The sequence below is a fragment of the Mastigoproctus giganteus genome, chromosome 8, assembly GCF_048544385.1.
Source record: "Mastigoproctus giganteus isolate SK-2022 chromosome 8, ASM4854438v1, whole genome shotgun sequence".
NCBI lineage: Eukaryota > Metazoa > Arthropoda > Arachnida > Uropygi > Thelyphonidae > Mastigoproctus > Mastigoproctus giganteus.
The window spans coordinates 218,137,684-218,153,867 of record NC_143582.1 but is presented as its reverse complement, the minus strand read 5'-3'; the positions used below and the strand labels follow the sequence as shown (position 1 = coordinate 218,153,867).

Here is a 16,184-nt window from a genome sequence, read left to right as displayed (position 1 = left end):
ATCACTTGTTGTCGCAAAGATCCATGAGTAAGTGCCTTGTACTGAAGTCTAACCAATTTTTATAGTTTCACTGCAAATAAATTTATAAATTTCATTATCAATTTTTGAAAAATCTGGCAAAAGATTCGACAACTGTGAATTACATCATCATTCATATCGGCCGCACGATTTACTTACGATGTACGAATAACGTATAAACAAACAATCTGCGTATTACACAATGCTGGCCTCAAATATATTTACCTCTGCAGTCTTCATCATTCATATAAATAAATGACGCTTGGATCTCTCTGCAGCTTTCTATGAGAAAACCAGTATCTGTCAGAAAGTCTTCGTACTGCTCCAGCCTTTCTTCGCTTGACATAAAATGTGTCCTTGGTATTCTTGGCAAAATAACCTTTCGAAAAGAAATAATAAAATGCATGGTGAAATTTAAAACTGCAAATATCTTATATTGATTCATAGTTCGATAATTTATAAAAACCCCACTTGCAACGGACTTACCTTGGCATAGCTGGCCCATTCTTTCTTTCCAGCTGTATCATTGACCACTTGCCACATGTCATTCCAGGTAACAAACAAGAGTACACAATCGCCACCCGGTACCAAAAGATGATAAATATTTTTCAGTGCTTTCTTTTGATTACTGATCCAGTGGAATGAATGGAAAGAAAATATCTTAGTAAACTTCTTCTCCCACTTCAGAGGCAAAGTTTCCCTAGAAGACACAGTATTTAAAATTATCACTAAGACATAACAACACCTACCATAATGTTCTTACAAGGTGGGGCATTAGATGCCGACATATTTGTGTCATCAATTAGAACTGAACTATTGGTTAAATATTGTTTAAATTCTGCAGTAGTTCTTGAAAAATTGAATGGAGAGCAGCAATAAGTTAGTGCACTTGGGATTCACTAGCATGTAAAGTCTCTCAATTTTTTTCTAAATCATCATTTGCTCCATCTATGGACAATTTAAAAATGACTAAAAAATATCTTCTCGTTTAATACTAAACATATCGAAATTCTTGTGTGGTAACTTTTATTTTATTAATTTTTATGATAAGTAATTTATCTCTGTTATCAAAATTATCTCTTTAATTTCGTTTCAAGCCAAACGTCCTTCATTAAAGCTTAATTCAGTAAATCAGAAAATATTTCCAGATCAGTGTATCTGACCGGTTTCTTTGCGTTTTGTATTTGACGGTATCGGCCCTTGACTTCCGCGATTTCGAAAATGTCCTTTCGCCTTACCAAATATGTTATCAACATTTTCACTTTCTTAACGTACAACGGCTGAGTGGTTTAAAAATTATCACTAGCCCATTGAGGCGCCACTGATTTAGTGAATCCACTAAATCAATGGGCCTTGAACCAGAAATGCCCAAACTGTGGTTGGTTTTAATTGTTTATTAATTTCTTCTACTTTATATTATGTCAACGATTATATTTGGAAAAGCTCTAGACTATGGGAAGTCACATTAGAACAGCAATTCAGTTGGATAAAACACAATAATTCTGGAAGAGTGCTTGCTTTTTAAGCTAACCAGAACTGATTAGATGAATAAATAAATACTTAATTAAACTTACTAAAAATCACTTACTTGACTTCTAAATCAGCCATATAATATTCGATCTTCTCGGAACAGAATCTTCTACGGGCATAGTCGATTACCTCAGGACTTGAATCAACAGCAATGCACTTACGAAACTTAGGACACTTAGAAACAAGGACTTCTCGAGTTATGCCACCTAACCCACAGCCAAAATCCATAATAATATCACTCTCTTTCCATCTTAGTTGTGGGGTAATTTCTGACATCAAAAGCTTTGCGTCATTCTCCTGCACACGATTTATTTGGCGATAAAGTTTGGCGTCAGGATTCATATCGTAGGAGCTAATCCAAGCCTACATAAGAAAAGTAGGAATTTCTCTTATCATTATTACAGTAATGAAAATTGTTTATATATTGAACAGTATTCATTTCGAAATATAAACTGTATTATCAAAAGTATTGGAACCAATGGGATAATTACATTATATATGAATAATCGACTATGCTCATTTGAATGCAGAAGGTGTTGTAGTAATGCATGAACATAAATAAAAGGCATAAATGAATCAAATTGACAGTACAGCTATAGCACAGTGGTTTAGGAGGTCCACGAGCATACAGAAGAAACTGTTAACGTGATTAACGTAAATATGGTATTGTGGACAAGCTGGACGCATGCACAAACCCATGATTACAAACGTTTCGCCTTCGTGGGTAGCACAGTTGTTAGGATCGCCGTCCTCCCAACACTGGGTGTAAAAGACGAGTCTCGTCGATGACGGGAGGTCTTTTTCACAAGGTGGCCGAGTTAGTCGGTCTCGGTGAGGGTAGCATAGTTTTTCTCAGTTTTTTTCGTTCAACAAACAGAAAATCGACCTCAGAACACGCAATTTACAGACAATATACACGGAGAAAAAATGGCCTTAGTCGCCAATGCTCCTAAAACCCTACAACAACAAAAGTCTGCACTGAGTGATAATTATAGCCTTGCTTTGCTCGCGAACTGAACGCTGGCGGAGTGGAAATGCATTCTCTGAGGTGATGAATTTGCCTATTTCAGCCTACAGAAGAATCTGATTCTGTCGCGACCATCAAAACGTTTCTATATACACTGCATCGTCCCAGCTGCGAAGTATGACGGTGGAAGTGTGATGATTCGAATGCTTTTCATGATAGGGAGTTGGACCACCGATCTTTGTAGACGGCACGATGTATGAATTGTTTTACTGTGATATTGTTGCCAATGCTGCACTTCCTGCGCTGATGAAATTTTAGAGCACAGGACTATGTTTCAGCAGCACAATGTCCCATATCATTAAATGCAATGTTTGATGATAATGTTCCGCCAGTGGAATGGCCGCTTTAGGGCTCCTACCTTAACCCTACTGAGTATCTGTGGGATGAACTAAAGAGGCGTTTGCGAAACCGACCATGGAAGTCTGCTTCATAAGTGGCATTAAAAGATTTCCTGCATGAGAAATTACGAAATACAGTATTTCCATTAAAACTTGGCTAAAATTAGGCCACATTAAAGCAATCAGCATTTTATATATATTTATTTTTTTAATAAAAAGTTAAATTATCGATATGTCCCTACTCTGTTAATATAAATATTGTTATGAATATGAATTGTTTTTCATTATTCACATTTTTTAAATTATTTTGATTATTCAATTTCTCTTCCATTATTCAATTTCTTATACCTGTTCTTTAACAATAATAGTTGTAATAATTCTTATAGACCAGCCGTGTCCAGTGGTTGGTGTATTATGCGGGTTGCAGGTTCAAACCCGTACGCTGCCACAAAACAATACATATCCCATTGTGAACTGTGACGCTGAAAATATTTTAATGTGGTACAGGTCCTTTGATCTTTAACACAATGCAGCGGGTAGTCACTTTATGGTGCTTACACATGGATCTTTGCGAAAGGAGTGAAGAGCTGATCTAGCACTTTTTCGCAGTGACTGGACGATTTATTTCTGTGCGTAACTTTGTTTCCTGATTTTAAACCAGCGCCAAAGAAGGAAAAATCACGAAAATATGTGCCCTCTTTGGCGCTAGTTTAAACTTGGGAGAGATTTTCCAGCTTTTGGCTCTGGTTTTCTCACTTTGCTGCTAGTTTTAAATCAGGAATAGATTGCACAATTACTGCAAACACCTAAGCATTGTAAAGTAAATTTGAACCGAAATATCTGTTCATGATTTGTAAAAACACTCATTTCTTTGTAGTCCAAGAGAAAACTACGTTTGCTAGAAAATGCATCAAAATTTATTTCAGACTACGAATAAACAGGATGTTCCATGAGAAATATATTGTTATTTATTTGTAATACGTCCATTGCTGAAAAGTCCGGTTATTGTCCCTTCGTTGTTGACTAACTAAGCGCAATCGGTACAATACTCAACAGCTCCTAAGCGCAATCGGTACAATACTCAACAGCTCCATAAAGATATACAGTACTTATAATTTTATATTATCAAAGATGCGACAGGTGTGGCTTTTGAACGGAAATGAATTCCTTTTTTATATCATGTACTTCAATGTTTTATCACTCTCGTGTACTTGAAGAAATCTGCTAGATTTTTGTGTTTAAAACCTGGTCTTTAACGTTTTGGGATGAATAGTTGAATATTTTCTGAAAAACTTAGGCAGTAACATAAATAGCTAAAAATTTATTTACCGTATATATTTATTTACCCCCACTTATAAAGGAGGGAATGCAAATTAATCTCATAATCATTCGGTTCGCTTCTAGAAAGTGCTATTATATAAAGGACAATTACAATTGTCCAGTGTTCCAAGATGGCTGTTATTCAAGTATATGCCCCGAGTGAAAAAAATGCAGAAAAAAGACACACACACAGAGGCAGATGCAGCAACAAGCCTAAGTTGACAGAACGAAGTATGCGGCGTTTGAAAAGGACTGTACTCGTCAGTCAATTAGGTATATTCTGTGGTCGATTTGCCTATGCTTGCTGGACGAAAAGGCCGCATTTCCGGGAGAAAAAACTGCTGACCCAGACTGAGACCGGCTAAGTCAGCCACTTTGTGAAAAAGACCCATAAAAATTCCTTGCTTTTAGCATTAGCATTAGTAGAGGCATATAATGCAAGAAAGCAAGCTTAGACAACATCAGCCAAATAAAAAAAAAAAATTAAAATCCTTCCCGTTTCATCCATTCATTCGCTTCAAAATTTCGTCCACTTCTTTGAACTCAAGTCTCTTCCACACAGTTTGGGAGGACAGTCATTACATCAATTGTGCCACCGCGAGAGCATAAATTAAATAAAAATTGCTTAAGTAATCAGCTGGCTATTTTTTTTTTTTTTTTTAATGTATGAGAAATAAAACTCTAAATGTACCACGAAGCTGAAACATCAAATATATGGATAATGAAAGAACATTAAAAAAGAAAGGTGACACTTACCTTCGACGTATTGAGCTTCTTGGTATAATTAAAGGGCGTTATTTCGATCACCATCTTCGAGACGTAACCACGTTTATTTTAGAAATAAAGTTATTTAATGTAATAAACCATTTTTCGACTATGTTAGCTACCATAACTGCACGATCAATAATTTCGTATTAACCAAGCGATGTATTAATTCAATATTAATATCAGTTCGAAATAACGAAATTATTTCATAATATATTTCTTATGAAACAATTTTTCATAATAAAGATGGTTACAAAAAAATAATGAACATCAACAAGCTTTTTGGAGTAAATTATCTATATCTTATATAGAAATTGCTTTACTACATTTTCTTTCGATGTTTAAAAACAGTCACTAAAAATTTTAATTAAGTAGAAATTTCTATTCCGGAATCCTAACATTCAGTTATTAAAATTTAAAATCGGGTTATTTTCTTTATACTTTCTGTTATTATATGCTGAGAAAACGAAGCGAATGAATACTGTACTGCATAGAAAAAATAAAAATAAATAAAAATCACAATAATAAAAAACTGAATATCTTTAAAATTCCCAGGTGGCTCTGAATATTTGTTTCAGTTATCTTAGAAATGGTTTTCTTACCTTTAATTGTGCGGTGAATGGTTATATGTATGTCTGTTACCAGAATTCGGAAAATATGACTTCTGTGGTCGGGTAAAGACAACCTTGTTTAGTCGCAGAGGTTAACATGCGGCACAGTTTATAACGCCGGCGATATCCAAACAGTTTTATCTCTGGGTCGAAGGTCCATTAGGGTAAACACACGAACCCTAACGGTATACGTGAGCTAATTATACACTTTTCATTTTTGATTCTGTGCTAAGCACTGGAATTCAAAATTGCTTTCGTGGAGGTTACTCGTCAGTAAACATCTTTTTGCTGACGACTATCCTTTACTAAAGCAATTCTGTTTATATGTAGTGAATATAAGTTTAAGAAAATACAACTATATTGTGTTATTTGGAATATAATATTGGTATACCTCGTAGACATCATTTTCAGTTTGTATTGAATGTCAATTTTATAGGAAGGTGTGTGTGTGTGTGTGTGTGTGTGTGTGTGTGTGTGTGTGTGTGTGTGAGAGAGAGAAATGAGAAATCAGAGGAAAGTTCACTCTCTTCTTTTGCTCCTCTCTTACTGTGACTCTTTTCCTTTGAACGAAACGATAATACGATATATCTTGTTCGCTTATATAAACTGATAGACCTGGTTAAACAGTATATTGCTTGTTTTTTTTAACTCATAGGATTGGGACATAAATATATAAAAACTGATTATGATTTCATTTTTAATATCTCTGTTGACTTCTTAGAGAAAACGCAACTCAGGTTTGGTTAGATTATTTTAATTTTAAAATTCATAAAAAACATGGTGGTGTCGTGTTTGCCGACATTTGATTGTCATTACAAGTGGGACAATACATTACTAATTGGAACAATCGTGCACAAATTGAGACATCTAAAACCCTGAAAAGAGTGGATAGAAAGACCAGTGATTACCAAGACTTTCATAATTATATCTGATCTCAGTCAGTGTGTCACCGGCAAAGTTTAGAATCCAGGCATTGTATAGAACACCTAGTAAAATGTGACATAAATTTCATAGATTGCCTAATCATTCTATACAACGCCTATGCAAATTATGAAATAAATAAATAATTTTTTTTTTCCATACATTTGTATCCTGGAAAACTGCAATCGCCTAATTAATTAACTTTCCTTTCACCGGCAGATGTTGTTATGTAAATAACAGTTCCCGACTTTTATACGACATATGGGGGAAATACTACTTCTATTAAGATTATAGGGTATATTCCATCAACTCCAGGAGCCTTAGTGGCCTGTAGGCTCGAAAGTTTTTTCATTAAATAATCTCGCGAAATTTCAATATCATTAATTACATATTTTTCAACTTCGCTCCCACAATTTCCCATTGCCACAAAAGGCTTTTCATTTGTAAATATCGATGCAAAATAACTGTTGAGTTCATCTGCAACGGCAGCTGGTGTATTTAATACTAACCCCTTTCCCTTACGTAAAGGTCCGATCTGGTTCGTCCTGCTCTTCTTGGCATTTATATATGTGAAGAATTCCTTATCCCCCCCCCCCTCTTTGCTCTGTTTGCTAGTGATTTCTCATAAACTGCCTTTGCCTGTCTAACCTTTTCTGTGGCTCTATTACAGATCACCTTGTAGCTGTTATAGGCTTCAGTACTTTTTATTGCTCTGTAACCTTTCCATGCCACCTTTTTCTGCTCAAGTATTGTGGTAACTTCCCTATTCATTCAACTTGGAACCCTCCTCGTGGAGTATTTTTTTAATGGTATATACGCATTCAAGGCATCTGTGATTAATGTTTTAAAAGCATACCACAGTTAATAGAGGCCATCTACCCAGTTAATAGAGGCCATGTAGTACCTGAAGGCATCGTAATTTCCTTTTCTGAAATTAAAACCCATTCCTTTGCCTTTTACTTCTGCTACCTCTCTCGTCATCATCCACCGTAGAACTCCGTGATCACTTCCTGCTACTGGTTCCTCTACTGTCAGTCCATAACAATGAATCAGATGAATCAGATGACATAACAATGTCATCTGATTCATGGGTGATGATGAGGTCTAGGATGTTCTTTTCTCTGGTACTTTCCCTGACATGTTGACACAAATAACAGTCATCTAGTTGATTTAAAAATTTTGTTCCCCATGTCGAGTTTCTTTCCCATTTACTCCAATCAATTAGAGGCAATTGATTAGAGTAATTCCCTTATGCCCTTATATGAAAATCGGGAAATCTGATTAGTATCTTAAGACGATTGTAGTATCCAAGACACAAATTTATGGGATGAAATGGGGGAGTTTCATACTTTTTCTAGGCATTGTATAGAATTACAGTACTAGGCAATATATGGAAAAAAAAAAAAGATTTCTTACTTTGCCACGCATTCTGCATAATGCCTGCATTCTACACTTCGCCGATAAGCTTAATTATTATAACTAATCAGCTCCATTTTGGAAACCTATAGCCATAAAACTGTCAGTCGCACAGAAGTAAAATTTGGAGTGAACAATATCCAGACATATGATAATATCTGGAAAGCACGTTGGATTCTCTTCGTTTCCTTTGGTTAACAACCAATTTTGTTGGTCAAAAGAGGTCAACAAAATACACCTACATGGGACCTCTGGCTAGTTGTCTCACTATGGTTGGTCCCTTATTGAAACACGCGAAATATGGCCGTACAGAAGAAAGCGGCCGTGTCCTCCTCTCCTACTGATTTCGCTCGAACAAGGCCCCCCCCATTGGAACTCGATTAAATTACATTTCTAGCCCATTCCACGAGCGGAATACTAATCTGTTAAATGCTGCAGAGCAATGCTCTATCTGTATATACACTCCCTCCTAAAAGTTTGGAATTACGTTCAATTTTTATTAATTTTCAAAGTGTTTATTAAAATAGGACCAACTCGTTTACCAGATTTTGTTAAAATATTTTCTATTATGTATGAAAATCAAAAAACTATAAAAAACGAGAATATTCCAGAAATGTGTAGAAGACTCCTGAATGTGGTAGAAAGTTGTAGATGATTTTATAACATTGGGAATATTGTAGAGTATTTTGCAATAATATAAATTGAGTAAAATTTGAGTGAACGCTGTAATTTATACAATCGAGCACCCATCATTCAGAAAGAGTGTTTGGTGTAAGTTTTGTGTGTTTCGTGATAAACATGGCAAGAAATAAGAAACTGAGTGTTGAAAGTATTAGCAAAAAAACTAGCTGTTTCGTTTAAACGAGTACAAAGTACCATTCGGAAATTCAAGGTGACTGGCAGCTTAAAGGACAAATCACAATCAGGACGACCGCATTAACAACGTAAGCACAAGATAAGACCATAATACTGATTTCTAAACGCAATCGACGACTTACTGCATCTGAAATCCGAGGTTAATTCAGAGTAACTGAGAAACTCCTGTGTCTATCTCCACTGTAAAACTCCATCTTAAACAAGCAGCAGTTCATGGGCGAGTAGCTGTCCGAAAACCCTTTTTTATAAAAACCAGAAAATCAAAAGAAACGGTTGGCTTGCACTAAGAGCCATCAGCATTGGATAATTAAAGAGTGAAAAAACGTACTGTGGACAAATGAATCCAAATTTGAAATTTTTGAATCCAAGCGTTGAGTACATGTGAGACGATGGACTGAAAGAAAAACGGTACAAGCACGGTGGTGGTTCCATCATGAGCTGGGGTTGCTTCTGTTTTTCTGCAGTGGCGATGTCGTCAGAATTGAAGGAATTTTAGGAAAAGGCTATAAAAACATTCCTGAATATAATGCAATATCCTCTGGACTTCGACGAAGAAGTTTTATATTACAAGTGACCCGACGCACAGCTATAAGCTGTGCATGGCCTTTCTAGCAACTAAAGAACAGCAGATGGTATTACAAATTATTATGTGGCCATTCCATTTGCCAAACTTAAACCCAATAGAGCTTTTATGGGGTTATCTAGACCATCAAATCCGTAAAAAAAAATAAAATTTGTCGTATTAGGTCACCCGAATATTATGAATTCATCTTTCGTGCCGTGTGTAGTGTGTATTATGTTTATAAATTGCGTGTGGTTCTGTTGTCGATTTGCCTTTTTTGCTGGACGAAAAAGCCGAGTTTCCGGGGAAGACCTTACTATCTACGCCTGAGGCCGACTAACTCAGCCACGGATTGAAAAAAGCCCATAAAAGTTACTCGCTTCATTGATGAGATTGGAACCCGTGCCTTTTCCACACGGTATGGAATCAAATCCCTGAAGTTCCCCCCCCCCCCCAGGGGCTCACATCTGGTGAATATGGGCTTGGCACACCCATGGTCCTGAGCTGGATATCATCATTCTTCTAAAATATTAATAATAATAATAATAATAATAATCTTCAAACAAATTATGGGAAACCTTACAGATCGCTTGGCGTAATGTTATTCAAGACACTATTATAAAGTTATAATGCCACGTCTGTGTAAAGCAGTTATAAAATCTCGTGGAGGTTATATTTTGATGAAAATTCAATATGTTTGTTAATGTTAATCATTTTATTTTTTGTAGTACAATTTTCAATGCTTAATAAAAAAAAATCTTAAACAAGCAGATCCCCATATCTCGCTAAAAATACTTTGTAATGTGTTTTTTTTATTTTTTTTTAGCCTTGCATTGTTATAGCTAATTCAAAAAAAAAAAAATAATAATGAAAATTGTTCATACCCTGTGATTCCAAACGTTTTGGCGGGAGTGTATGTTACCGGTAAAGTGAAGAATGCAGGCATTGTAAGAATGCCTTTGAAATAAACTTTTTCATAGATTGTCTAGGGCCGCCTGGGCATCCTCTAGAATGCTTAGGCAAAGTATGAAAAAAACTTTTTTTTTTCATAGATGTGTATCTTAAAAAACTACAATCGCTCTATAATACTTTTATGTGAGCGAATCACAATTCCCGATTTTTATATAAGGGTATACGGAGTGGGAGGAATAGTACTCTCCCCATATCTTGATATTAAAATAAACATTTTATGCGGATGGAAAAAGTATTTCCTGCATATTCCGTTGTAAAATTCAAGAACTGTTATTCACGTACATAACAGCATAAAGCGATGAAACAAAAGTATGTTTCGTACCAATTCACTTTAGAGTTGTATCTGTTGTTCCCTTATGCCCTTATAGAAATTTCGGGAACACTGATTCACTTACATAACTGTATCATAGGCTATCGTAGTTTTCTAAAACACACATCTATGAAAAAAAAAAGTTTTTACTCATGCTTTTCTTAGGCATTCTTCAGAATGACTAGGCAATTCTATGGAATTTATTTTGTACTTTCGCAGGCATTCTGTACATTCATGAATTCTACACGTTCCACTAATATAACCATTGTATGTAAAAAGTTTAAAATTGCCAAAGAACTTCCAGTAATGTACTTTCCCCTTATTTGACTCATTTATTCTGTTCTTCTCCTCGTTTATGTAGTATTTACTTTTGCTTGGAGTCAGATGTAGGAAACGTGTGTTCAAATCTACAGTTTCTGATCACGCACAATTAATAAAAATTTTTGTCCTTTCTTATTTCAAGGTGTAAGCTCATATCGCTGTCTGCTGACAGAACAGTCTTTTATTATTTGTAACCATTTCCAGGTTCTCAACAGCGGAATTTTCAAGAGTTATTCTTGTGGTAATTCGATCCGTAAGAAAGATTTCTTATTGTAGATTTTGGCATAAAGCTAAGGACGATACTGACGTGCAAAAATATTGATTAAAAGATTATATCACCATAACCTTGTAATTCTTCTTCTTTTTCGGATTTATTCCGTTATTATAACGGTTCTCCTCAACCTAACATCGAAAAGTCATTTCTTTATTCTTTTTTTCCATTTTCTTCTGTCTTTCCAATCTCCGTCCACAAGTCCTCTTCTATTCATAGCTGCTCTCATACCCTCTATCCACGTCCTTCTTGGTCTTACTCTCTTTTTCCTTCTCCATGGCATTCATTCCATGGCTCCTCTGGAGCTTGTAATGGATATTGGAAATTTGCTTTTTTGGATAAATCAATTTCAAAAAATAATTCTTGATTTACAGTTAATCAAAAATTCAACTTCATTCCCATTTTCCACTTTGCTCATCGGTGTTGATGTATACTGTGTTTATAAACTAGAGAGAAAAATGCTCTGATTGTACAGTATATGTTTAAGCATTTGTCCCATAGAAAATGTAACTCAGCGCTGAAAGGCAGGACAGTTTTCTTTTTTTTTCATTTCCCCAGAAGCTTAGCGCTGTTATTATTATTATTATTGTTGCTCTTATATTATTTCTCCCTGATTGGGGAATTCCACTCCGTGACGGGTACTGCTACCAAGTACACAGGGAGGTTGTAATGTCTGGTGTTCCTGTTGGTCGAAGAAATCTCTGACTATCCTACAGGTGTTCAGGATTGCGGCTTTCTGGAGTTCCTTGTAGGTGTTCTCTGGGAGACCTATTGCTGCTAGGCTACTATGTAGAGTCTTTGGCACCATACCGGTGGTTGACACGATGATCGGGATGGTTGATACTTCTTGTATATGCCACATCTCCTTGACCTCATGTCTCAGGTTCGTGTACTTCCTAATTTTTTCCTCATGGGTTTTCTAGACATTGCTAGTGTTGGGCACCGCTATGTCAATCAAGTAGGTAGCCTTTTCCATCTTGTCAACAAGGGTTATGTCCGGTCTGTTGTGCGGAGTGGTTTTATCCATTATTATGGCTTGATCCCAGTACAGCTTGTGGGTTCGGGTATCTAGTACTGCCTGGGGTTCGTACTTGTAATATGATACACTTTCTTTGGTCAACTGGTATTTCCTCGCTAGCTTCTGATGTATTATCCTGGCTACGTGGTCGTGTCTATGAGTGTATTCAGTCTGGGTGATCACCTTACACCCCGCGGTGATGTGTTGGATCGTTTCTAACGCCAGGTGGCATCGTCGACATGTGTCATCTGACATTCCGGGCTCCATTGCGATGTATTTTCTATAGTTTCTGGTGTTGATTACCTGGTGTTGGATGGTCAGCATGAATCCTTCAGTCTCAGGGAAGAGCGTGCCGCTTGTGAGCCATGCATTGGAAGCAATGTTATCGATGTGATCTTGGTGCAGGTCATTGTAGTATCTGCCGTGGAGTGTCTTCTTTGCCCATCTTTCTAACTTCATTTCTTGTGCCGTCTGGGCGGGAGAGGGTTCCTCGCTTAGGTTGAGTGTATACAACTTATCTATCATCCTTATGGCCTGGTGGAGTGGTGCTGTGTTGTTCTCGAAGTAATCCTTCAGGTTAACAATCGTTGTTTTCTGTTGCTCTGTCAAGTCTATCAAACCCCTTCCTCCCTCTTTCGAGCTATTGTTAGTCTCTCCACTGCTGACTTCGGGTGGTGTTGGTGGCTCTTGGTCATCATTGTCCTTGTCTTTCGCATGATATCTTCTAGCTCGGTGTTAGTCCAATCTATGACCCCAAAGGAGTATGTTAGTACTGGAGCTGCATAGGTGTTTATGATTTTTAACTGTGTTCCCTCCGTTCAATTTTGCTTTCAGCAGGCTTCTGAGTCTCTGATGATATTTTTCGGTCAGGCACTTCTTGATTTCCTTGTGCTCTAACTGCTCAGCCTGCATCATCCCTAGGTATTTGTAGGTCTCTCATTTTGTCATAGCTTCGACCTTTTTACCAGTCAGCAGCTGTTAGTTTTAGCCAACTAATTTTCCCTGGTGCATTGTGTGGGTCTTGCATTTTTCTAGGCCAAATTCCATCCTGATGTCCTTGCTGAATTCTTCAGTGATCCGGAGTAGTTGCTGGAGTTGCTTCTCGGTTTCCGCGTAGAGCTTGATGTAATCCATGTATATCAGGTGGGTGAGGGTATACAGGTTCTTTCTTCCTTCTTTGAGGTTCTACCCATACTTGCTGCCGTTAAGCATGGTGGATAGTGGGTTGAGTGCTAGACAGAACCACAGTGGGCTCAGAGCATCTCCCTGAAGGATTCCTCTTCTAATGGAGATTGGCCTGGTTGTGATATTCTCGATCTTAATGGTGGTACTCCATTTCGCCATTGTTGCTCCTAGGAAGTTTGTCACTATCGGATTGACCTTGTAGATCTTCAGGGTCTCTTATTAGCCAGCTATGAGGGACGGAGTCTAAGGCCTTACGGTAATCGATGTAGGCCGTGTATAGCTTGCGGTTCTTCTTGTAGGCTTGCTCCATAACTGTGGCATCTATGGTTAATTGCTCCTTGCATCCTTTGCTCCTCCGCTTGCATCTTTTCTGCTTTTCGGCCATTATGTTCTGACTTCTAAGTGGTCTAATATCTTCTCAGTTTTACAGCTGTTCAGGATCTTGTACATCGTTGGGAGGCAGGTGATTGGCCTGTATTTCGCCGCGTTTCTTGTATCTTCGTCTTTAGGCTTCAGATATGTGACTCCTTTGGTGAGAAACTTCGGGATTGTCTCCTGGTGCCTTATCATTCGAGTGATCTGCTCTGCTAGGTGCTTGTGTGTCCAGGTGAGCTTCTTGTACCAGTAGTTGTGGATGTTATCAATTCCTGGGGTTCGCCAGTTGTGGGTGTTTCTGATCGACTGTTTTACTTCTTCTTCTCGAATCTCCAACTCTCTCATCTCTTGTATGTCCTTGGTTTTCTTCCGTTCTCCTTCTATCCAGGGTGCTCTGCTATAATGTCTTACTTCACTTCTCCAGATATTTCCCCAGAACTCCTCGATCGTCTTCTTCTCAGGTGGTCCGTTTCCTGCTTTCTCATCTTCACCCAGTTTCCTGTAGAAGGCTCTTTGGTCCTCATCGACTATTCGGTTGTTTATTTTCTTCTCGGAGCTCTTTTTGTATCGGTGTAGTCCGTTGCTGAGTGCGAGGAGGTGCTGCTTCAGTGTGTCCAAGTATTCTCCTGTTCTCTGATTTCTGGTCTCATGTTCTCTCTTGAGGATGCTCTTCACCTTTCCAATCAATTTCTTACTTCTATTACCCTGTTGGTACTTATTATTATTATTGTATTGTATTGTATTATTATTATTATTATTATTATTATTATTATTATTATTATTATTATCTTTTATTGTAAACAAATTCTCTTGATAAAATAAAATTGTATTGTATTGTATTATTATTATTGTTGCTCTTATATTATTTCTCCCTGATTGGGGGATTCCACTCGGTGACGGGTACTGCTACCAAGTACACAGGGTGGTTGTAATGTCTGGTGTTACTGTTGGTCGAGGAACTCTCTGACTATCCTACAGGTGTTCAGGATTGCGGCTTTCTGGAGTTCCTTGCAGGTGTTCTCTGGGAGACCTATTGCTGCTAGGTTGCTATGTAGAGTCTTTGGCACCATACCGGTGGTTGACACGATGATCGGGATGGTCGATACTTCTTGCATATGCCACTTCTCCTTGACTTCATGTCTCAGGTCCGTGTACTTCCTAATTTTTTCCTCATGGGTTTTCTGGACATTGCTAGCGTTTGGCACCGCTATGTCAATCAGGTAGGTAGCCTTTTCCATCTTGTCCACAAGGATTATGTCCGGTCTGTTGTGCGGGATGGTCTTATTCGAAGGTTCGAAATTATTATTATTATTATTATCAGCCATATGGTGCAAGGAAGCCTAAGACTTATGCTGCACCAGCCAAAAAAAAAAAAAATTTCCGAGTTACCCTGAGAGAGAGAGAGAGAGAGAGAGAGAGAGAGAGAGAGAGAGAGAGAGAGAGAGAGAGAGAGGAATCACCAAGAAAGAGAAAAATGATGATATCCAGCTCAGGACACTGGGTGTGCCAAGCCTATACTCACCAATATACATCATAGGTTTATGGCCTATGATGCTGATGTACTAAAATATCATGATCACTACCCTTAACATATGCTAACTGCATCCACCTGCACCATCCCATATTTATCATCATCCCAATGCAGGAAAGTTTAAGCTATTTTGATTTTAGATTGTGACTACCTCTAGTTCCACTGGTGATGTGTAGCAAATGAATCACGTTAATTTACTCTTTTCAGCAGTTGGTCTTTGCAAAGAGTGCAAACTTTCTAGGGAAATGTTGAGATGTTTGGCCTTTAATACTTATGATTTTATTTCAGTAAAATAAATATTTCATTTCAGTGAGTTATTGTAGAAAAACTGTCTGTTGTTTTTGTGATAAAGAAGCTGAGACCAAGAGGTTTTAAAATATTTTGTCTGTAAATTGCATATAGTCTACAGTTTTCATGTAAAGCCCATAAAAATTCCTACTGTTTTTCCAGGATTCTAACCCAAGCAGTGGCGCGTTATCCTATAGGCAAAAAAGACATCTGCCTAGGGCCCCAATCAGAGGGGGAAACCCCAAAACCCGCTGTTTCAAAAACTCAATGCTGTTGTTTTTTACTAATATTTTTAAGTGATTTTTATCGAAACTGAACTTTCTACTTGCCAAGGTCAATGAACTTTATTTGAAGGTTAATTTGAAAATTACGTTTTTTTCAAAAATGGTTTTACCGATTTTGCTGAAATTTTATATTTAGTTCTTATGTCATATATTTTTTTTTTGTTTTGTTGTCACAATAAAATGAAATTGAAAATGTTCTTTATTAGTTTTTGTCTTTAGATGAGGCCCCAAATTCCATTTTGCCT

At 37.2% G+C, this 16,184-nt stretch overlaps 1 protein-coding gene across 1 annotated transcript; it reads right to left on the bottom strand.

Moving 5' to 3' along the window:
- Positions 1–349: 349 nt before the first annotated feature.
- Positions 350–5,685, bottom strand: LOC150082294 (juvenile hormone acid O-methyltransferase-like; the record flags this gene model as incomplete). The annotated part of the gene is made up of 4 exons (XM_090380475.1): positions 5,601–5,685; positions 1,607–1,911; positions 505–718; positions 350–397 (listed from the first exon to the last, which is right to left on the bottom strand). Coding segments are annotated over exons 2-4 (546 nt in total), but the record flags the coding sequence as incomplete, so codon positions are not given.
- Between the last annotated feature and the right edge of the window lie 10,499 nt (positions 5,686–16,184).